General features: G+C 51.8%; 1 protein-coding gene across 11 annotated transcripts in view; it reads left to right on the top strand.

Annotated features, from left to right (window-relative positions):
- The window catches only part of WDR25 (WD repeat domain 25), a 117,196-nt gene that overhangs the window by 52,345 nt on the left and 41,723 nt on the right, over window positions 1–23,128 (top strand). For all 11 annotated transcript variants that reach the window (XM_053928602.2, XM_053928598.2, XM_053928599.2 and 8 more), the window contains one exon: window positions 21,390–21,537. In XM_053928602.2, the coding sequence (XP_053784577.1) occupies window positions 21,390–21,537 (148 nt within the window). The remainder of the gene's footprint in view (window positions 1–21,389; window positions 21,538–23,128) is intronic.

Below are 23,128 nucleotides of genomic sequence, written 5' to 3' on the forward strand. Positions count from 1 at the left end.
ACCTTTTCAGGGAAACCTCCAAGCTGTTCTTGGAACTTGGCGAAATTGCAGGGGGAAAAAAGTTATATTTAATAACATTTCATCCTTTGGGTTCTGCAGCCAGTCGAAGCATAAATGAAAGCCATGTCTAAAAGCCGTTTCTTTATGTGATTCAGAGAATCAGGACAGTGCAATTATACCGTGTACAAGATTTACGAAAACATTATGCCTAACGAGAAGAAAACATCTCAATGAGTTATTTAATTTGCTGCCGCAGGCCTGGTTGCTGGTTCCTCATTCAGACTTCGTGCTTGCTAGGCAGCCCCCAGGCGCGTGTTCACACGGCGCGGTGCTCACGGCCCTGTCTCTCCCAGAGGTGGGGGCTGGGGGAGCAGCCTGGCTGGCTGACTCCTGTGCAGGGACAACCTTGTTAGGTCTGCAACATGTGGCAGCTGCGGGAGGGGCTGGATCAGAAACACACATTTAAAGCGCGGCTGTGCCACGCACCTTGCCTGCCCTCCATTTGTCTCTCCCCTGACCTGACGCAGAAGGGGGAGTTGCACACGGCTGTTGGAGTGACTGCCGAGCTTTGTCTCTCCAACATGAAAAGCCGTCGGTGGAATCACTCTCGACACTGGTGCTGTTTATGGCAGCTGCGGAGCCGTGCGTGCAGTGGGGGCCGTATATTTCCCTATTTCCGGTGATAGCTGAAGCCTTAATTCAAAAACAAATCAAGTCCTGCAGCTGTCACTCGATAGTCTGCTCCCCCGATCTTGGGGGAAGAATGCCGTTGCTCCTGCCTCACGTCTCTCTCCTTTTCCCCTTGGCGTTCCCCCTTACTTTCTTCTCTTTACCCAGAACTCAACATTTCTTTGACAAAAGCATGCATTATTTAGAGCCTGTCGCCTCTTGAAGTTCTTTAATTACAGAATTAAAGCAAAGTAATGACAGTTTAATTTGTTCTTTCATTAATTGGGAGCGCGTGGGGCCGATGTGAAAGGAGCACATTTGGGAAGCATGGGGAATATGTGCGGAGTGACTGGGGTGTGAGGGGTAATAATCCTGCTCCTTCCCTGCTCGGCGCTGGGCACGGCGCTCTGCGGTAGATCTCCGGTAGATCTCTGGTTCACCGCCCAGCAGCCTTGAGGAGGGGATGGTGCCTTTTCTGCCCTGCAGATGAGGAGCTCAAGGCTCACAGAGGTTACCTGGCAGAGCGCGGCCACCCAGGTAGCCAGGGGGAGAGCCAGGCCCGGGCCCCTGTCCTATCCATGGCCCCACTGGGTCCTCAGCCCCCAGCAGCGGCCTTGGTGCCGCCAGGGGCTGCCTGCAGGGGGACAGACACACCTGGCTGGATGCACCTGAACAGCCGCATACAGTCGTGCTGGGCTGAACACGGAAGCTGGGGGAACATGGTTGCCTGCGAAAACAAAAGCAGAGTGGGGTGGGGGGCCGGTGCTCCAGTGAAGCGGATGGTAATTTTTCCATTTGGAAAGCAGCAGTTTACCCTTTTCGGAGACGTGGCAAAGTACAGAGGCGTGCCTGCAAGCATATCCAGTTTCATTTAGTTGTGGGTTAGGACAGCTGCCACAGGGACCAGCAGGACACGTGTCTCTCTAAAGCCTGTGGTGCAGGTGGAACCCAGGTGCCTGGCGCCCTGTTGGAGCTGGGCCCCTGGGCTCTACTCTGCCTGGCTTAGGACAGGTCGCATCGCCAGCTGAGGCCAAGGCCAGGGCAGCTGCTGAAGGTCAAGACGACAGTTGTTAGGACAGCTGCCTTTGTGCAGACATGCATGGCCGGGCATCCTCCTCTGCATGCTGGCCTCGGGACCCGCCTCCCTCTCTGGACCCTGCCGCCTGCCGGGGACATGCCCGTCGTGCCCGTGTTGGTCCCGGTGGGGTGGACCATGGGCACACTCCCACGTGCTGCTGATGTCCCGACCGGCCAGTGTCCTGATGGGAGGCCCCCAAACAGCTCTTCGTCCTCACTTCTCCTGGGTTGAGCCCTGTGTGTGCATCATAGGGGCCCACTGGCGGCAGGTGGTGCAGGATGGGAAAGAGCGCCGAGGGCATGTGGCATCCTTCTGCTGTGCTACTTTAACCCCCTGTGGGCCCCCCCCACTTCTGGAGTGCTGTGTGCACCCTGTTCTCCAGCTGGCGAGATGGCGGCCCAGACACGTGGTCATCTGCCCCGGCTACGTGGGTAGACAGGGCACAGCAGGGTCAGGATGTGGGGTGTCTGCAGAGCCTGTGGGGTCCTGGCCTTGATGGCCTTGTTGCTGTCACCTGGGTCCCCTAAGCTTCCTGCTTGCCCCCGCGGCTCTCGTCTCCCAGCAGTCTCAGATTTCTACCCTGCAGTCCTCCCCTGGGACTTTGGAATTTATTATTCGCACGTCTCTCCGCAGTGAAGTCTAGATGAATTCAGGATTAGGGGATTCGGTTACATTTCATTATTGTTTATTAAAAACCATGCAAATGAGCCATGGAGGAAAGCAACTCACGTTGTTTTGGGCCCCAGATGGACAGATTTACTGAGAGGTAATGGTGGACCTCTCCAGGCGGCGGGCTTGCTGGCCTCTGAGCCTTAGCTCTGCTGGGTCTTGATTTATAACTCATGCCCTGACAACTTTCAAAAGAGGTTTTAAACTAGTTTATCATAGAAACTTATACGCAACGAGAGGATTTGAAAGCTTGCTTTTGTAGAGATGAGAAGAAAACTCAGAAGCCACGTCACATGGGTTGGGAGTGGAGGAGGGAAGACACAGGGTGGCCTCTGACCGGGGCCCTGGGAAGGCAGCCAGAAGCTTCCTAGCTGCCAGAGGTGAACTGGAGGCCTGCTGGGTCCAGGTTTCTCATTTGTGGATTAACAGGAAGCTTCCAAAAAACTTTATTCTGAAGCCCCTTGGTGGCCTTATTGAACTGCTCACTTCCCTGTGGGAACAGGTGGGCAGGGAGCCCATTTGGGACCATCTAGGAGGAGGGCCAGGATAGAAAGACATCCTAGCCGGAGTGTCGGGGGCCCTGGGAGCCCTTCTCCACTGCCCTGGGGTTAAGGCCCCTGCATGCAGACTCAGTGCTGCTTGTGTACAATCACCCAGCCAGGTGATCCTGACTTAGGGCTCAGCCTTCCTGGTACAGAAAAAGAAGGCTCAGTTCACAGTGATTCCAAGCCTTTAGCTTCATTAGGTTTGACCCCCTTCCTCCATGTGACCCCTCGGCTGGTTCAGCCCCGTGGCCCACTGCCCTGGCAGGGTGGGACGGAGTGCCCCTCAGGCCCCATCAGCGTCTGGAGGAGAAGGGATCCCAGCTCTGTGAGCGCCCGCTCCTGGGGTCTGGAGGGCTGCCCACAATGCCACAGAGCCACAATCGCTACATTGTTGCTGCTGGTGAGCTGCAGTAGTAAAAATGCATACGTTTCAGCAGGCGGTGCACAGCACAATAATTATATCCCATAATGATTACTGTAGGAAACAACCGCTAAAAGTTAAGCAACAATTGTGCTTAACTCGAAAAAAAAAAATTGGAAGCCATGTGCCCTATCCAAAACCTTGTGAAAGAGAGGACAGGAGAGACAGACAGATGGCCTAAGGGGCAGCCGGGCTGTCTGTAATCCATGCAGTTGTGGCTGATCACACTTGGCTCCTGGGGGACTGCTGTTCCCTGATGTCTTGAGTTCCTGCTGCTCTGAGCCCAGGTGCCGATAGAGGGATTTAGACTGTTACACTCACAGCCAAGCGCTTTCTGTAAATTACAGGCTGTGGGAACCACAAAAATCACTGACTTAAGTGCTATAGACTTATCATTATTATCCTATTATATAACTCTTCTTAATCCTTTAGAATCACTTGTTAAACTTTTATAGGTAAAATAATTTTGTGCTCATTGAAGTAATGTAATTATACAGACTAATTCAAGACTATTGGAAAATTTTTGAGTTCCATTTATAATATCACTTAACGCATTCAAGATACAGTTTGTTAGGGAAAGAGAAATATCCAACTCAAAAGAAGCCCAGGCCCTGTGTGAGCGTGGGTGCCAAGGGCCTCTGAGTGAACTGAAAGCCTCTGGAAGCTGGTTAGTTAGTCCTTACCTGCCCCCTTTAAAAGGAATTAGATTTAGGGACTGTTTCTGAGAAATAGACAAGACCCGCAGATCTAACGGGATTTTATGTTTGGATGCCCACCTGGAGCTCACAGAAGTAATTCCTGGGGAGTCCGCAGCAGCCCTGGGCGGTGCAGTGGTGTGCACCCCTGCAGGTGGACGCAGGCGCTGCTCTATGTCTGCTGCAGTTGCTCTGCCACTGTCCCAGAACGAGCGATCGGGCTGGTCCTCCTCTCCTCAGCAGGGCTCTGGGGGCTCGGGGCTGAGGACTCTGTCTGCGGCCGCCCTGGGCTGGAGTGCTGAGTTGTGACGCCTGGCATGGTGACGCGGGGCGCTGTCGGATAGGGCTGGGGAGGCAGCGGAAGCCGGGCGTTTCTGTGGCTTAATGATTTTCAAAAACCATTTGCGAGATTGAGGTAATGTATTTCCCAGACTCAAGCAATTTACCCCTTCCCACCGTGCCGAATCAGGCTGTTAAATCCTCTGGCTGTGTGCAGGTAGGAGAGAATGGTCAAGTTCAAGGCCCTTGCTGTTAGCTGTGCTCTACAATTCTGGAATGGATGAGTAACTGCACTTTTGAAAATGAAGTTTTTAAGGACATTGGAAAATGTTAAGTGCAGAAAGCAGGATGCCAGGCTGCATATTCAGTGGGATCTCAGGAAAAACAGTCTGTGTGGAAAAATGCTGTGCAGACCCTGCCAGCGCATCCACGGTGGCTGCGGTGTCTTGAGCGCCTGAGCGCCTGAGTGAAAGTGGGGGGGCCCAGCGCCTCCCTCTGTTCCCTTTCGGTCCCTCGCCCACCTGCTGCCCAGGGCACTAACCTGGGACCCAGGTGAGAAGCAGCCCTAGGGAAGCACACGGACAGGGCCCTCGTCCTGGGCCTGTCACTGCTCACTGTGTGACCGTGGGTGGCTTCCTTTACACCCAGAGCCCCCGTCTCTTCACCTGTAAAGCGCCCCAGTGACACCTGCTTCAGTGGGGTGCTGTGGGGATTCTGTGGCCTGGGTTAACCCCCCGGCATGTGGGGATGGGGTATCTAGAGAAAAGATGCTGATGGGGTGATAAAAATGCATGTGTCTCTTTCATAATCAAAGACATTATAGAGAATGAAGTGGGAAAGGAGCAATGACTGAAAATGGAAAGCAGCTCCACTGACCACTCTGTCCCGACCACACTGACCACTCTTTACTCGTCCTCAGGAAAGAGGAGGCCACACAGTCACCAGATTCTCATCACATTGCACATCCGGCCCTCCCAGAGGGGAGGCACGGTGTGCTCTGGGAACATCTACTGAGGCCTTTACCAGCTTGGGGGGGGGGTCAGGAGGGCTTCCTGGAGGAAGGAGCATGTTGACTGAGACTGGAAAGAGGAGTAGGGGCCAGCCAGGGGGAGAGGGAGGCAGCTGCTTCAAGGAGAGAAAGGGGCATAGTCAGGCCATAGGTTTCAAAGGGGCGGGGCTGGCAGGTGACAAGCAGGTGAGGCCGCTGCAAGCAGTGGGGCAGGGCAGACGGCCGCCTCCGCTGACTGAAGGTCCCCCCACCCCCCCTGCAGGCCCAGTTCTGCGTGCAACCCCCACTGAGCCCACAGCTAGACAAGGCCTCCTGCCGGGAGCTGGGAGCCGGCCCCTCCTCTCTGGGTCTCTGGACGGAGTTTGGTGGGGAGGGGTCGGTGTTCATTTTTGTGCATATTGAGAAATCTTGATGAAAATGATTGGGGAGGGCTGGCAAGAAGCTCCTCAGTCGCTGGTGTGGGCCTGACGGAGCATGCCCACTGGGCAGCCCCAAATGGCCTCCTTGGCCAGCAGAGACTGCCTGGAGCTGCTGCGGTGGTTGCTATGGCAGCAGGACCTGCGTGGTCTCACTTGTGAGAGTGGGCACCTCTGCGGTGGGGCCCTGCCCTGGCTGGCAGTCCTGTAAGAGTAGCAGAGACTGTTTCAGCGGGCTCTCTGGGAAGGCAGTCAGAAGGCTGTCCCCTGGGACAGGGCTATGCACAGCAGTCAGGGCCCCTACCCTGGGCCCAGCCCGCAGCAGGAAGTAAGTCGAAGGCCCTGAGAGAGAAGTCAGACTGCTCTCAGGGGCTGCGCTCAGTGAGAGCGCCTACCCACAGGTGAAACAGACATGCTGACTTTCATACAGCTCCCGACCTGGTTCAGGTGACGCGTGTCCCCTCGCCCTGCCTCTGCCGTCATTTGCAGATGTGACGCCACAACGTGGCTGTAATCGCAGGTTCAGTCCTTCCTGCCTCTGTCACCACAGTGCCCGCACTGCCTGCAGCACCTCACCTTCCCTGCCACTCTCCTTCTGCCTCACTGTCCCTCCAACCCGCCCCCAGGTCCCGGCGGTCCTTCTCCGAATGGGTGCCTGGTGTGCCCTCAGCCCCCTGGCCTGCCCGCTGCTGCCCTGCCCTGGCCTGCCCTCTCCCTCTGGGCACACTCCTCACTGGTCTCCCCCACTGTCCTGGCCTCTTGTGCAGCAACCCGTGTGTTCTTGAGAAGGACATCGTTTTTCGCCGTGCTCTGCTGCATCTGACCCTTCAGTAGCCTCCCGTGGCACTCGATGGCCACAGTTTGGAGGTTCTCCACGTGCCAGCCAAGCCCTGTGTGGTCTGGAGCCGGCTGTTGCTGTATCCGCCCCCCTCCCCCGCTCCCCGGGCCCTGGCAAGGCTGCCAGTTCCTCCTTCCTCAGAAGCCCACCTCCCTCCCCAGCTGAAATGAAGTCTCTCCCACTGTTATCTCCAGAGCCCAGTCCTTTTCTTTCCCAGCTCGCATCCCCAGCTGTGATACCCGCCCGGGCATTCCTTGGTATCTCTCTGTTCCACCAGACTCACGTGAGCTGTTTTGTCTCCAGGGATTCCAGCAGTGAGCAGTGTTCTTGGCACGTGGCGGGTCCTGAATAAACACCTTCTGGCTAGAGCCTGTGGCTGAGTGAGAGTTGCCCAGGCTTTCCAAGCCTCCGCTTCCACATCTGTGAAATGGAGATAACGTCCCTGCTGACCTCACGGGTCTGTGCGAGGGTCCTGTGACACTGTACTTTGGAAAAGTGCTGTGGAAAGCGATGCGCCAAAGTTTAAGTGTGATGTCGTCCCCACTTCCAGCCAGGCTGGACCCTCCTCTTCTCCTCCAACTGCTGAAGGAGGGAGTGAGTGCATCTCAGGCTGGACAGCAGTGCAAAGCCCCTCTTCGTTATCTGTGTTCCAAGTCAGTGCACCAAGGAGTGGAGAGGCCTGAGGCTCGAGGACAGAGGGGACAGTCAACCTGGAGGAGCCCCTGCACATACTTCCCAGTTGCCATCAGGTGGGCTGGCAGGAGACCCTCCTGGCGGGGCCCTGCAAGCGCCAGCACGAGCCCTGCGCTGGCCAGCCAGGCCGCAGCCCTGCTTGGGAGTGATGGGGAAGACTGGAGGTGGGCAAGTATTAGACCCATTTGCCAGAAAAGAGAAAGGTAGTGTGAGAAGCTATCAGTAAAATAAATGGTCACTTTTGGCAAAATTCGGGAAGGGATTTGTGTTGGAACTCTTGGTTGCAAGTGGCAGAACTCTCACTCCTAGTATTTTAGGCAGAACAGCGAACGTGTTGGCTCAAGAGGTGACAAGGCCAAGGGTGGAGCAGCTTCAGGCAGGGCTGCAGTCAGGGGCTCAGGCTCAGGTGTCCTCATGCCTTGGTCTCTTCTCCTCTGTGTTGTGGGGTGTCCTGGTGTGCTGTGGTCCCAGGGACAGGCCACCCCTGTGGTGGCAGTCTCAGCATCAGGTCTACTCTTCAGCCTCAGTGGAGAGGAGATGCATGCGCCTTCCTTTCGACTGCCCGCTGTGGCTTCCGGCTCACACCACACTGCCTCCGGTGGCCGGGCCCGGGATGTGTGTCCTTTGCAGAAGTCAGGGTCTGGGCCTTGTGTGCCACAGTGACGGGGTCAGGCACAGGTGGTTCCCCAAGGCAGGGGCAGGTGCTCATCCCAGGAGAAGGGCAAATGGACACTGGGCAGGCCGTGGAATCCATGCGGGGCAGGGTTGAAACGCAGGTGTGCTTGCCGGGAGCCAGCATTCGTTTGCCAAAACCACTCATTCTTTTGTGGGTTCTTGGACGATCTGGGGATGTGGAGGCCAGAGACTGAGTGAGTCTCGATTTGGAAAGGCTTTTAGAACGTTGGCAATTTCATCTCATCCTTTTTTGCCAAAGAGCAGGCACCAGCCCAAGGTCCTTGGGATGCCAGAGTCTCGGGCTATTACTGTGGACACGGAGGGGAGGGGCATCTACCAGGCGGTGCAGTCCAATTGTCGACAAACCGCACTCCACTCAGAGATGTAACGATTTCCTCTCTGAACGGGGAGGTCTCTTGTAGCCAAAGGGCATCATACTTTGCGTTTTTCTGTTCCACAGCCTAATTTTAAACAAATTGGGTAACGTTACAGGAGGGAGATCTGTTTGTCCGAGCTGTGGGCACCCCAAAGCTAGCATCGCCATCCTTTCGTCCATCTGTCCATGATGCGTGTGTGTCGGTCCACCCGTCTATCCATCCATCCATTGGTCTGTCCATCTATGCACTCCATCTATTCATTTACTCAACAAATACCGTATTTTGCCGTGTGTAATGCGCACCCGTGTTTAGCACTGCCCATGTGTAATGTGCATCCTTATTTTCCCCTCAAAAATTTGGGCAAAAAGGTGCACATCATACACGGAAAATACGGTAGTTTTTAGTATACACCAGATCCTATTCAAGACACTGGGCATGGAGAAGTGAGCAGAACAGGCGAGGACCAGTGTCCTCACCCTCACAGAGCTCACGGTTCAGTGGGAGAGGCAGAGGACAAGCCCGTGCACAAATGAGATAAAGGTGTTGGGGTGTAGCACACACTTGGAAGAGTGGGGCTGGCCCCCGTGAAGGTGAGCGGTGGGACTGGGTCACACTGGGAGGCCAGGGCGTGTCTCTGAGCTGAGGCCCAGGGGGCCCGTGTCTGTCTGGGGGCGGTAGCCCGGAGCAGGGAAAGCTTTGGTCTGAGGTGTGTGAGGAGCAGCCAGGAGGCCATGCAGCCAGAGTGGAGACGGCAGAGAGTCTGTTCCGGGGGCGATGGGAACACTGGAGGGGGCGGCGGGGGCCGTGTGACCTGACCTGGGACTCCGAGGGCCACTCTGATGGCTGTGGCAGCAGCTGTGGGGCCGAGTGGAGGCTGGGACACCCGTTTTGAGGCTCTCGAGGTGGTGCAGGGAGAGGCGAAGGTGGCTCAGGTGAGGCTGGTGGCAGCGGGGGTGATGAGAAGTGGCCGGGCTGTGGACATATTTTAAAGGCAGAGCTGGTAGGTGAGGGAGAGAGTGTAGAAGAGGAATGTAGCACTCTGGACAGTGTAGGGGTCGGTGACTCAGTCGGGGAGTCCACGAAACAGCTGCAGGGCTGGCAGTGGGAAGAGGGGCCACAGTCCGGCTTCGTGCTGCACCCCCGCTGACCGCAGGATGGGGCGGAGGGCACACTGTGGTGGGGGGTGGGAGAGTCTTGGCGCTGAAGCCCGCAGACTTCGACCTGGGTCTGACTCCTGCCCCCACTCTCACAGCGTGCCTGGGGCATCCCTGGGAGTGAGATGAGGGGTATTTCCTCTCAGAATAATGTCCGGACCGTGATGCTCTCAGGAGGGGCTTTGGCTTTCCCAGCAGTCCCGCGCTCCCCCCCAGCTGGGCCCGCTTGACAAGGAGGGCGCCCCGATGACTGGCCACGCTCCGAGCATTCTTCCGCAGCCTCTGTGATAGGGCCTGCTCTCAGTTCTTTCTCCTCTGAGAAACTCTGCTTTGTCCTTCTACCTCTTCCATTGACATTGAAAACTGCTTCCTTTTCTTCTGACCTTATTGAACAGAGGATAATTTCTCGGAATTGTGTGTATAATGAATGCTCACATACTTACAGATTCTGAGTGAGTTTCTCCTCAACCTTTATTTTGCAGGACGGTGCACCGTTTGGTGTAGAAAACATCTCAGGAACCACTTAGGAGGATGGAGTAAAGTGAAAATACGGCTTTAGATGCCATTGTTTCTGCAGGTGGGAGCCTCTTGTAACAAAGACATCAGCCGAGACACCCTGCTCTTAGAGATTCAAGTGAAATTGGTTGAAACTCTTGCACCATATATTCTAGGAATGCTTCCCAGGCTCTCTACAAGCTTCCCCGAGGCTGGCAGCAGTGGGGGGGGGGGGAGTAGGGTGGGCAAATTCATCCTCTCGGATCATTTCCGGCTCCTCGTTCATTCCTGTGGTCAGTGGTGTCAGTTTGTAGGTCACTGTTGGCCTTCTTATCATCTCTGTGACTCCCACAGGACAAATAACTCCAGCCCCGTCACTCTCCTCAGTAGTCCCACCAAGGGCAGGGTGTGGGAGAGCTGCACAGAGAGAAGCTCCAGAGATCTGTGCGGGAGGTCCCCTCAGAGTCTGAGTGGAGTGCTGGCCAGCACACATGTGGTGAGGAAGCCCCTTCAGGTGGGGAAAGAACCACCCAAAGGAGCAAGGTGAACATTCCTTAGAGCCAGAGTGGGAAATCCTCCTAATTCACAAGGGTGCTGCCTCAGCAGTGGGGTAAAATAGCCCTAAACTAAACGCTTCTCTGGTCCCTCCGATCAAAGCTCAGAACTCTGCAAGCGAGGAGCACACTGATCCTGAGTAATTAAACTGTATCCCAGAATAGACTCAAGAGCATTTATAGGCATACAAAAATATAAAACATCCACTAAAGTGAAATTCACTGTATCTGACCTTCAAACAGATTGCAAAGAAGGCATGCAAAGAAGTAGAAAGGTCTGAACCTGATGAGAACGAAAATCAGTCGATAGGAACAGGCCCAGAAAGAGCAAGATGATACGAATAGTAAATAAGAACATGAAACCAATTGTTGTAAATATGCTCCGTGTATGCAAAAATGTGGATAAAAGCATAAGTATGTTATGGAGAGACATGGGAGATAGAAGAAAGATGCAAAGCAAACTCTAATGATGAAGAAATGTCCTAGATGAAAATATACTGGACGAGATGAGTAACAGGTCAGAGCTATGGGAGAAACACTAGCAAACGTGAAGATGGAGTGGTGGGGAGCATCTCAAGTGCAACAGAGCGCAGAGCTGAGGGACGAGCTGGGCAGGGGTGAGCTGGGGCCCACCCTCAGATCCACCCGGCGTCCCTGAAATCGGGGCGCATGAGGGCGGTTAGAGCAATGTTTAAAGAAATAATGGCTGGAAGTTTTTTTTTTTTAATATATTGTATTGATTATGCTATTACAGTTGTCCTATTTCCTCCCCCTTTTATTCCCCTCCACCCTGCACACCCCCTCCCACCTGCATTCCCCTACCTCAGTTCATGTCCGTGGGTTGTACATATAAGTTCTTTGGCTTCTACATTTTCTGTACTGTTCTTGACCTCCTCCTGTCTGTTTTCTACCTACCATTTATGCTACTTATTCTCTGTATCTTTTCCCCCCCTCTCCCCCTCCTCCACTGATAACCCTCCATGATCTCCATTTCTGTGATTCTGTCCCTGTTCTAGTTGTTTGCTTAGTTTGTTTTTGCTTTTGTTTTAGGTGTGGTTGTTACTAGCTGTGAGTTTCTTGTCATTTTAGTGTTCTTATTTTTTATCTTTTTCTTAGATAAATTCCTTTAACATTTCATATAATAAGGGCTGGGTGATGATGAACTCCCTTAGCTGACCTTATCTGGGAAGCACTTTATCTGCCCTTCCATTCTAAATGGTAGCTTTGCTGGGTAGAGTCATCTTGGATGTAGGTCCTTGCCTTTCATGACTTGGAATACTTCTTTCCAGCCCCTTCTTGCCTGCAAGGTTTCTTTTGAGAAATCAGCTGACAGTCTAATGGGAACTCCCTGTAGGTAACTGTCTCCTTTTCTCTTGCTGCTTTTAAGATTCTCTCCTTATCTTTGATCTTGGGTAATGTAATTATGATGTGCCTTGGTGTGTTCCTCCTTGGGTCCAGCTTCTTTGGGACTCTCTGAGCTTCTCGGACTTCCTGGACTTCCTGGAAATCTATTTTCTTTGTCAGATTGGGGAAGTTCTCCTTCATTATTTTTTCAAATAAGTTTTCCATTTCTTGCTGTTGTTCTTCTCCTTCTGGCTCCCCTATGATTCGGATGTTGGAACATTTAAAGTTGTCCTGGAGGTTCCTAAGCCTCTCCTCATTTTTTTGAATTCTTGTTTCTTCATTCTGTTCTGGTTGAATGTTTCTTCCTTCCTTCTGCTCCAAATCGTTGATTTGAGTCCCAGTTTCCTTCCCGTCACTGTTGATTCCCTGTAGATTTTTCTTTATTTCACACAATGCAGCCTCCATTGCTGCCTGGGTCTTTTTTATGCTGTTGAAGTGCCCAGTGAGTTCTTGGAGCATCCTGATTACCAGTGTTTTGAACTGTGCATCTGATAGGTTGGCTATCTCTTCGTCGCTTAGTTATATTTTTTCTGGAGCTTTGATCTATTCTTTCATTTGGGCCTTTTTTTTTTTTTTTTTGTCTCAGCACACCTGTTATGTAGTAGGGGGCGGAACCTTAGGTGTTCACCAGGGTGGGGCAACCTCGTAGCTGCGCTGTGATGCTGTGTGTGGGGGAGGGTCCGAGAGGGAGCAGTGCTGCTTGCTCTGCTCTCTGCTGGTTTTTAGTCACTTCCCCACTACCCACAACCAAATTGGGTCCTTCTGGTGCTGATTCCCAGGTGGGGTGGTCTGTGTATGTTTTAGGACCCTGTGGGTCTCTCCAGCAGACTCTCCTGTGAGGCTGGGAGTTTCTCCTGCTGCCGCCTCAACCCCCACAGGTGTTTTCAGTCAGAGGTTTGAGGCTTTGTTTCTCTAGTCTGGGACCCTGGGTTGTGGGTCTGTCTTGTCCCCAGATGTTCCTCCTGGTTTATCTGCACACAAATATGGGACCTCCCACTCTGTCAGCCGCCGCCTCACCCACCCCGGTCCTCCAGCCACCACTTTGCAGCGAGTCCTGTCCGTCCGGCTGCCAGTCCCCGCCCCTCCTACCCTCTGGATGAGCGTTTCTTCTTTATCTCCTTGGTAGTCGGGCTTCCATACAGTTCGATTTTCTGGCAGTTCTGGGTTTTTTTGTTTTTAAATGTGGTGTTGTCCTTGTTTTGGTTGTGCGAGGAGGCACAGTGTGTCTACCTACGCCTCCGTCTTGGCCGGAAGTCTGGAAGTTTTCCAAATTTGAGGAAGTTAGAAACCCATGGGTCCTCGAATCTCAGTGAACCCCATGCACCAAGGTGCCTCGTAGTGGAATTTCTCAGAACCAGTGATAAAGAGGAAAGTCCTAAAAGCAGCCAGAGGAGTAAAAAAAAGACCAGTTAAATAAGAGGAATGAAGGTAAGAATGACAGCAGACTTTTTGTCAGAAATAATGCCGGAAGATTTGGGGAGAACATACTTAAAGTACTAAAAGAAAAACAAATGACTGCAACCTAAAATTCAATACCCAGCAAAATAGCTTTTTTAAAAGAAAAGCAAAATACTTTTTCAGACATTTAACAGCTGAAGTAATTCATCGCCAGCAGGCCAGCCTGTGGGAAATGTTAAAGTTCTTGAGGGAGGAAAGTGGTACCAGGTAGAAATCTACATCTCTGCAGAGGAACGACGAACACCAGAAACGGTGACTCTGTGGGTAAATGTGAATGCCTGTTATTAAAAATCACTTTAAACAATGAGTGATTGATTGTTTAAAATGAACATAGTCAGTGTTTTGTGGAGTTTGTAACATTTGTAGGTGTAAGATATGTGATAACAAGGGGTAAAAGCTGAGGAGGGGAAGTGGGGTATCTTGTTGTTGTGGTTCTTTAAGGCAAGAGCTGATACTGCCTGAAGGTAGACTGTGATAAGGTACAGACGTGTGCTATGAGGCTTGGAGCAACTAGTAGTAAAAAAAAAGACTTGTGATGAGTTACTTAACAAGGGGAGATAAAATGAAATAACCAAAGGAGGTGAAAAAAACAGGAAAGAGGGAACAAAGAACAGATGAGATCGATGGAAAACAAACAGCAAATTAAAACCCCAACTGTATCAAACACAGATGAAGTGGTCTGCTAAACACCCATTTAAAAGACAAAGAGTATTCAGTGGATAACGAGGCAAGACCCAGTTATCTAGTGCCTGCAAGAAACCTACCTTAAATATGAAGACACAAAAGGCTAAATGTAAAAGGAAGGAAAAGTATGCCAATCTAATAGTAATTTTTTAAAAAAGCTAGAGTGGCCACATTAATATAAGACAAAGTGGGTTTCAGAGCAAAGAATATTAGCAGGGATAAAGAGAGTCATCTTGTGATGATGAAACGGCCAGTCACCAAAGGGTAGAACATTGGGTACATAACCATTAGGTGCATAATTATTTATGCACCCAATAAAAGAGCTGTAAAATACACAGAGCAAAACTGATAGAACTGAATGGAGAAACAATCACTAACTATAAATTCACAATTATAGTTAGAGGTTTTAACACCCTTTTCTCAGTGAACAGTTGATCAAGGAGGCAGACAGTCAGTTAGGACGTGGAGGACTTGAACAACACCGTCACCCAACTTGGACTAATGGGTGTTTATAGAGCACTTCACGTGACCACAGGAGAATAGTCAGTTGTTCTTTGCGAGTGCTCCGTGTTCTAGGCCATAAAGAGGTCTCAGTAAACTTAAAAGGATTGAGATCATTCAGAGTATATTTTTAATGATGATAGGATTAAATTAAAAACCAATAAAAGATAATTGGAAAATTTCCAAATATTTGGAAACTAAACAATGTACTCTAAATAACCCTTGGGTCAAGGAAGAAATTGATAGGGATATTAGAAAACATTTTTAACCAAATGCAAATGAAAATACTACATATAAAAAGCTGTGGAACGTAGCTAGAGCAGTTCTCAGATGGAAGGTTATGGTACTAAATGCCTTTATTAATAAAGAAGAAAATTTCAAATCAATTATCTCATACTCTAAGACACAAGAAAAAGAAGGGCAAATCAACCCAAAATAAGCAAAAGAAGGAGATAAAGATAAGAGCAGAAATAATTGAAATAGAAAAGCAAATAAACAGTAGAGAAAAATCAGAAGCTGGTTCTTTGAGATCTATAAAAGTGATAAACCTTTAGCCATTCACCAGGAATAAAAGATACAAATTACCAATATTAGGATTAAGAGAAATACTGTCTAAAGATCCCAAAAGGTTCCTAAGGTAATGTTATGATCAACTTTATACCTATGAATTCTACAACTTACATGGCCTGGATAAATCCTAAAAGACCCAGGTGATGAATACTCACAGAGAAGTAGATAATCCCCAAAGTCCCATATTTATTAAAGAAATTGAATTCATAGTTAAAAATCTTCTCGCAAAGAAAACTCCAGGCCCAAATGACTTTAGTAACTACTTTCACCAAACATTTAAGGAAGAAATAGTACCAATATGTTATGGGTTGAATTGTGTCCTTTTTAGAACTTATGTTTTGAAGTCCTAACCCCCAGTGCCTCAGAATGTGTCTTTATTTGGAGAAGAGTGTCTTTATAGAGATCATCATGTTAAAATGAAATTGTCAGGATGGGGCCTAATGCAGTGTGACTGGTGTCTTTATGAAAAGCAGAGATTTGGAGACAGCCATAAAGGGAGAACATCATGTGAATATGAAGACAGCCATCTACAAGGGTCTGGAACAAAGTCTTCTCTATTGTTTGATTGATTGATCGATATAGTTATTCATTCTTATGCTATATTATAACCAAGTAGGAGCTGTTTGCTTAATGGAATGCAAGATTTACTTAATATTTGAAAATCAACCAATGCAATTCAGCATATTAATGAGCTAGAAAAGAAGAACTATATAGTCTGATCAAGAGATGCATAAAGAGCTTTTGACAATTTCCAGCATTTATTCCTGATTGAAACTTTCAGCAAACCTAGAAATAGATGAGAATTTTCTCAAACCAATAAGGGGCATTTTTGAAAAGATTAGCTCCAGCATTGTTGTTTCTATGTAAAAACTGCTTTCCTCACAAGATCAGGGACAAGACAAGGGTGTCTGCTCTCACCGTATCTGTTCAATATTGTACTGGCGATGCTAGCCAGTGCAATAAGGCAAGAAAAAGAAACAAAAGCTATCTGGATTGGAAAGGAGGAAGCAAAACTGTCTTTTTTCACAGACAATGTGATTGTGTAGAAAATGCTACTGACTCTACAGAACTCCTTGAACTAGGTTTAGCATGGTTTCAGAATTCCAGGTCAATATATAAAACTTAATTGTATTTCTACATATTAGAAATGAAGAACCTAAAATTAAAAATACCATTTATAATATTATCCAAGTATGAAATAATTAGGCATAAATTTGACAAAAGATGTCTAAGATTTTTTCATTAAAAAACTACAAACTGTTGCTTAGAGAAATTAAAGAATACCTAAACAAAAGGAGAAATATATTCTGTTCCGGCATCAGAAGGAAGACCCCATATGGCTAAGACAACTCTCCAAGTTGGTGTGTAGATTCAGTGCAGTGCCAGCACTTGAACACCCGCCCTCCCCACAGGTCCAAAGCTTTTGCAGACAAATGACCTGGGGACGTCTTGGGCACTTGGCTGCACAGGCTTGTGCTGAGCTGTGTGAGTCTGACAGTGGTCTCTGGAATCGAAATCCTGGATAGTGGGGCTATTGGAGGATGGAGAGGAGGCCAGGAGCCAGGGCTGAAGTAGGAGGGCCCCCGAGGCGGGGTCAAATGGGAGGCAGAGATTCACCTGGAAGTCTGACAGCCAGTATCTCCAGGTGGTGGAGTTATGGATGAATCTTATGTACCTCTTTGTGTTTCTATTTCTTGACTTAAAAAAAAAAAAAAAGCAGAACAGACCTATTTCCAATGCAATTAGAGACACAGCAGTCCTGCAGTTGATTCTTACAGCATTTTGGTTTTTGTACTTCTGTATAATTTGAATATTTTAAAAGGATATTGCATTTGTTTTTATAATCAAAAACAAGGCAGGCAGGGAGGCAGGAAGAATGTGATGGAGGGTAAAAGTAGGTCTTAAGAGACTGAGAACTCCTGGTCAGGCCACTTCTCAGTGACCAGGACATGGAGACTGCAGCACACCTGAGACTCGCAAGCACCACGTTTTACTTGTCACGCTCTTTCCCAAGCTGCCTTTCGTCGGACACACAGACTTAGTCTGTAGTTAATACGTTAAGTCATCTTAGAACATTCCGAGGAAGACTTGACTCCCTAATTCCATGAAGGCAGATTGGGATCTCTAATTACCTGATTGAAAGAAGGCACACACTTCAGGCTGCGCGGTGTTTGGAATTAATCTTTAAAACCTGACAGTAAACATTAAATTCAATTAGGGAGAACGATTAGCAAAGATTCTCCCCGTCTTCGCCCTGGGTAGCTTTGAGAAGCGGCTGGCTGGTCTGCATTGATTCCGGTGCTGCTGTGGTGTGTATATCAACCAGGAGAGCCAGGTGTGCATTTTTCACTTCAGAGAGGAGTTACTGGACAATTTACAGGTGGATGGGTTTCCTTAAATGTGCTTCCATCGTGGAGTCAGGAGGCCCGCTGGCCAAGAATTCAAACTTCCCGGTTTGCTGCTGTGCTCCCCTGCCACGGAACTCTGCTCTCTTTCTTCTTTCTTTGATTTTGGCCACGATCCATCTTTCCTCCCCCTCTCTTCCCCTCCCCCTTCCTCCCTATCCCCCTTGCTCTCTTCCCTTCTCTCCTTTTCCTGCTTCGTCTTTCCTCTCCTTCCTTCATCCCTCCTCTTCCTCTTCATCATCATAAACTATGAAATATTTTAAACATCAAAGTGTAGAAAGTGACGGAACAGACACCTGTGTGCCTGCCACTCTGGTTGTAAAGCCCCGGGGCCATCCCGGCTCTCATCTGATCAGCGTGTCGGCAGCATCGGACCCAGATCGATCTGTCTCTCCCCGGCTTCCAGGAGACCCCCGTCCTGTCTTCCCTCCCACCTTGTCGGCCTCCCCTTCTCTGACTCCTTTCCGGTTTCTCCTTAGCCTGCTCGCACCCCTACCTGTGAATGCCGGGCCTCCTCTCTGCTGTACGTGGATTACAGGTGGTTACTGAAAGACTGTCAGTGACAGTGACCCCCAAGCTCAGCCTCCACCCGGGACCTCACACTCATGTATCCAGCTGCCTGCTCTCTGTCCCCCAAACTGAGCTCCTGGTCTTCCCCAAACGTGCAGCTGCTGTCGTGGGTCACACTCCTGCCCCGCCGTTCCTCTGGGTGCTCGGTCCAGAGCTGAGGGACGTGGCCTGCACTTTTCTCCTGCCCTCTTACCCCACCTCCAAGCCAAGGAAATCTTGTCGGTTCTACCTTCCAAGGAGGGCTGCTTCTCCACTCTCCCCAGCTGGTCTACACTGTCCTCTCTCCACTGGATTCTCACCAAAGCCCCTCGTCTCCCTGGCCCCTCCCTCTCCCCCCTGCATGGCAGCCAGAGTGGCCCCGCTCCCACCTGTAGGCTTCTTCCCCCATTTCTGTAGAGTTCCCTTCTCCAGGTCACCCCCTCCAGGTCACCTCCTCCGAGAGGCCCTTTCCAGCCACGATTTCAGCCCCTTCTCACCTGGTAGCCCTTCTACTTCCTTTTTAGACTGCCAGGTGTCGTCACTGCCTGAAATACTGTGTGGATTCTGCTCGCTCATCCTGTCCAGAGCCTGTCTGTCTACCCGCTAGAATGGAAGTTTGAAGACAGGGTTTTGTCTGAGTGTGTACTGCTGCACAGGGCCTGGCTGACAGCAGGTACTCAGGAAAGGCTTGCTGAGCGAACGTGTGAATGAAGGAGTTTAATAGAGAGCAACGTTTGGGCATGTTTGCTTCAGAGCAGATTCACTCTCATTCTCCCTCTCCCTCTCCCTCTCCTCCCCTCCCCTCCCCTCCCCTCCCCTCCCCTCCCCTTCCTCTCTTTAGAGGAAATGCAGCGAGGTGTTCATAGCTCCCTTCCCTGACCCTTTCCCTCTTCCTCCGTCCCCGGGAATGGCCCGCGTCTCCATGCCTGTTTTTAGTCTTACTGAAAATGCACAGATGACCATGCTAGACTTTAACTTCAGGGGGCTTTAAAAATTGTGTTGAAATACACCTCACATACAATGTACCCACTTTAGGTGCCCAGCTCAGTGGCATTAAATTCATTCACGTTGTTGCACAGCCGTCGCCGTCCACCAGGCCCAGACCCTTTTCATCCTGCAGAACTGAAACCGTCCCCCCTAAACACCCGCCCCCCCATCCGCCCACTCCCCAGCCTCTGGCAGCACCGCCCCCCGGGTCAGCTCTGTGATTTCGACGACCCTAGGACCCGCAGAGAAGTGAAGTCACATAGTATTTGTCTTTTGGTTGGCATGCCGTCCTCAAGGTTCATCCATATGCTAGCCTGTGAAAGAATCTCCTTCCTGTTTATGGCCAAATAACATTCCACTGCGTGGACCGACCGCATCTTGTTTATCTGTTCATCTGTCGACGGTCCCTTGGCCGTGCCCACCCTGGGCTGTCGTGAATAGCGTGCCCGTGAGCACTGGTGAGCACATATCCCTTTGAGGCCCTGGTTTCCATTCCTTGGAGCGCACAGGGGAATCGATGGGTCATGTGGCAGTTCTGGGTTTATTTCTGGAGGAAGTGCCCTGCTGTTTTCCACGGCGGCTGGACCATTCTGCATCCCCTCCGACAGCGTGCAGGGGCTCTAGCCTCTCCACATCCTCGCCAGCTCCGGGTCTGCTCTCCTATTGCTGAGAGAGGCCATCCTAGTGGGTGTGAGGTGGCATTCTTAAAAGTTAGATGGCATTATGCTATGTGTAAGCAGCGTGACCTGTGTACTCTGTGTGTGTGTGTGTATTTACTCTTTAGCCGTGTTAACTCTGTGGATCTCGTTCATTAATTTTACTTTTTTTCCTGTTAAAGTTAGACTTGTACACAGTTCTGAAAAAACCCAACAGCAGCACCCTACACTCCACCCTTCTACCGTGAACCCCACTCCACTTGGAGGGCTCCCACTGCTCCTTCTGTTACTCCCGTCCGTGTTTCTAAGTGTAAATGCTGCTCGTCTTGGTTCTTCGGTTTGAGGCCCCAGCGGTGGACCCCTAGTACGGAAGAAAGGAGCTGAGCTCTCTCATCCTTCTTGGGAGGCCACTCTTGACCTCGTGTTTTCTTGAGCTTAGACGCCCAGAAGACGTGCTTTTACAACTCTCATTCTTTGCGTTTTGAGAACCTTCAGGATGAATTTGCTCACCGTGAAAAGGAAGGCTCTCACTAGGATCAGGCGTGTGGATGTGCGTGGCTGCACTTTGGGTTTTCTCTTACTAAGGAAATGAAGTTTGGCTTCCTGCATGTGGTTGAGAGAGTGGGAACCCTGCTGGTACGACTGGGTGCCTGCCAGCCCCAAGGAGCAGCACGCCCACCAGCACCTCGGCTCTGGTCTCTGCCCCCTGCCCCCTGTGGTGCTGCCTGCTGGTCCTCACTCATTCCTCCCACTACTCTTGGGGTGAGGAGGAGACCAAGGCCCAGAAGCCAGCAGCACGGGAGGCCGTTGGCCCTGATACCCACGTGCTGGCTGCAGGAGCTTTCCCTGCTTCTCCTGTTCAATCTCTGAACCACCCCATAGGGAAGGAGGCCAGGCCCTGGGCCAGCTGCATGCCTTCCGGCCTTTGCCCAGGACTGTGTGGTGGTGGGTGGGGTTCCCTGGGAGAGCAGGTGACAGCTGAACCCAGGCTCTCAGATGCCCAATGGCCCTGGTTCTCAGAACGTCCAGTTCTGTACTTGAGGGCTTAATAGCGCATTGCAGAAGTCAGGAAGTGTGTCTGGGGCTCTCTGCCAGAGGCGTTGCTCCCCGTGGAGAGCCAGGGTGGGAATGAGGGACAGCCCCATCTCCATCCGAGGGCAGAGCTCTGCTCCTGCCCTGCTGTAAGCACAGGCATGGCGGGCTGTTTTCTGGATCCTAGGCGGAGAGCAGGACCCATGAAGACGCCTGGCTGGGGGCAGGGCCCACTACCGGGCTGAAAGGTCCCGTCCTGGGGGGTGGGCGTCAGAGAGGCAGCAACACTGGGCACAACTGTGAGTGTGGGTAGCTGAGTGGCAGAACATGGGGCATGCTGTTTTCTTGCAGGCTCCTGAACTCCAGAAATTTTTTGCGAAAAGCTCCCCTTCAACTCATCAGTCCCAAGCCTTTACCTTTGTGTAAGGAAAAGTTTAACCTCTAGATCTTGTTCTGATGGTAAAATGAAGGGAATCTAGTTCCACTTCGGGACCCTTTTCCTCATGCAGGTCCTGGGCTGAGCCCCAGAGGCCAGGCATCCCATTTCTGACATCTGGCGCTGTGCTTGCCTCATAGGTGTGGAACGCCGTGGATTCGGGGAGCTGCCTACAGACCTACTCCCTGCACAGTGAGGCCGTGCGGGCTGCCCGGTGGTCTCCCTGTGGCCGGTGCATCCTCAGCGGCGGTTTCGACTGTGCCCTGCACCTCACGGACCTCGAAACAGGTGTGTTTTTCTGTGTCGTGACCCCAAGGCACCCCTTTTGGTCCCCAAGTCAGCTTTCTCCTGCTTCTCTGTGGCCTGCAGCCAGTGTCAGGGCAGTGGGACACAGGTCTCGGGACCAGCACACATGCAGCTGTGGGCCTGGAACTGAGCTTCTCCCCGAAGGGCTTGGGGCAGGCCCATGCCAGCCGCCCAGAGGACAGAGCCCCAAGGTTGTCTCAGCCCCCCACTGTGGGGCTGGATAACAAGGTGGCATTTTAATCAACTTCTGACATTTAATTTGTATTGAAATAGATTTAGCTTTACCACAGTGTCCTTTGGTCAGAATCAGTTTAGAATTCCTGTCAATTCATTGCCGTTGAAAGGCGGTAAGGAGTGATTCCAGCTTGTACGCTGGGTCTACTGACGCGCCCCGCTTTGATGCCCACGCCGAAGAGGCGCTTGGGTGAGGCAGGTGCATGCTGGGCAGACCCGAAGGGGCCCTCAGTCAGCTGAGTGAGAGGAGACAGATATCGGTGGAAGGGACTTCCTGTCCCTGGGCACCCCGTCCCGTGCAGCAGGCATGGTTAGCACCAGACCCAGTTGCAAACCCGAGCAGGCGGGTCCTGGCCAGCGCCAGGTGAGGACAGAGCCACGGGGTGTGGAGCTGGGTCCACACCTCTGCCCCAACTCCCAGGTTGCTGCTGCCTTCTGCTCCTTGGGCTCCTCCTGGGTCATTCTTCCATTGGACCCCACGCCAGAGCCAAGAGGGGAGGCCCAGGGGACTCTTGAGCCCCTGGGCAGCCTCCCTCCCCCTGCCTGGTCCAGCAGGGGTGGCGCTGGGGTCTGTGCCCCTCCTGGGGCCCAGTGACTCTGGGGTGGGGGGCGCTGGCTTCTCCCCAGCAGTTCAGAGGAGGCGCAGAGAAGGCAGGTGTCAGGCTGGTGGTTTGGGGTGGCTGCAGGCTTTGTCTCCCACCTTGAGAGCCCTCGTCTCCGGGCTGCAGAGGGCAGCCGTGCCCTCTGACTGAGCCCCATGCGCTCTCGGTGGGGGTGGCTGTGTGTGTGGCTGGTTCGGTGCCACAGGCTTTGCACTCGACATACCGGTCGGTCCTCACCTTGGCCTGCTGCCTGCGATTACTTCCCCACTTTCTGGGTGGGGGACTGAGGCTGAAGGGCTGAGGAGCTCGATCAGGGCCCCCCGGGGGTGCGTGTCACCCGGGGACCTGAGCCGTGTCCATGCAACTGCAGAGTCTGCGCCCTTCCCACAGTGCCAAGCAGACAGTGCTCTCCTCCTCTGCAAAGCATTTCCCTGGCCGTTTGTGGTCTCACTGTGAGCCCCACGGGGCTGGCGAGGGAGCCCGGGCTCTGGGGGTTTGGTGCTACTTGGTGACAGGGCTGATTGGGGCAGTGATGACAGCAGCAGGTGTGTCACCGAGTACCCACGGCGTGCCAGCCTTCCTCCACACACTGACGTGTGGGTCTCCTTTAGGCCCTCCCCACCCTTGGCAGCTGGTGTCACCAGAATCCTCTTTTCACACGCTGGCCTAGAGGCACGAGCCAGGAGGTAGAGCCAGGATGCAGGCAGGTCCACCCGGCTCCAAAGTCTCTGCCTGAC

Source organism: Desmodus rotundus, chromosome 7, assembly GCF_022682495.2.
Source record: "Desmodus rotundus isolate HL8 chromosome 7, HLdesRot8A.1, whole genome shotgun sequence".
NCBI classification, from domain to species: domain Eukaryota; kingdom Metazoa; phylum Chordata; class Mammalia; order Chiroptera; family Phyllostomidae; genus Desmodus; species Desmodus rotundus.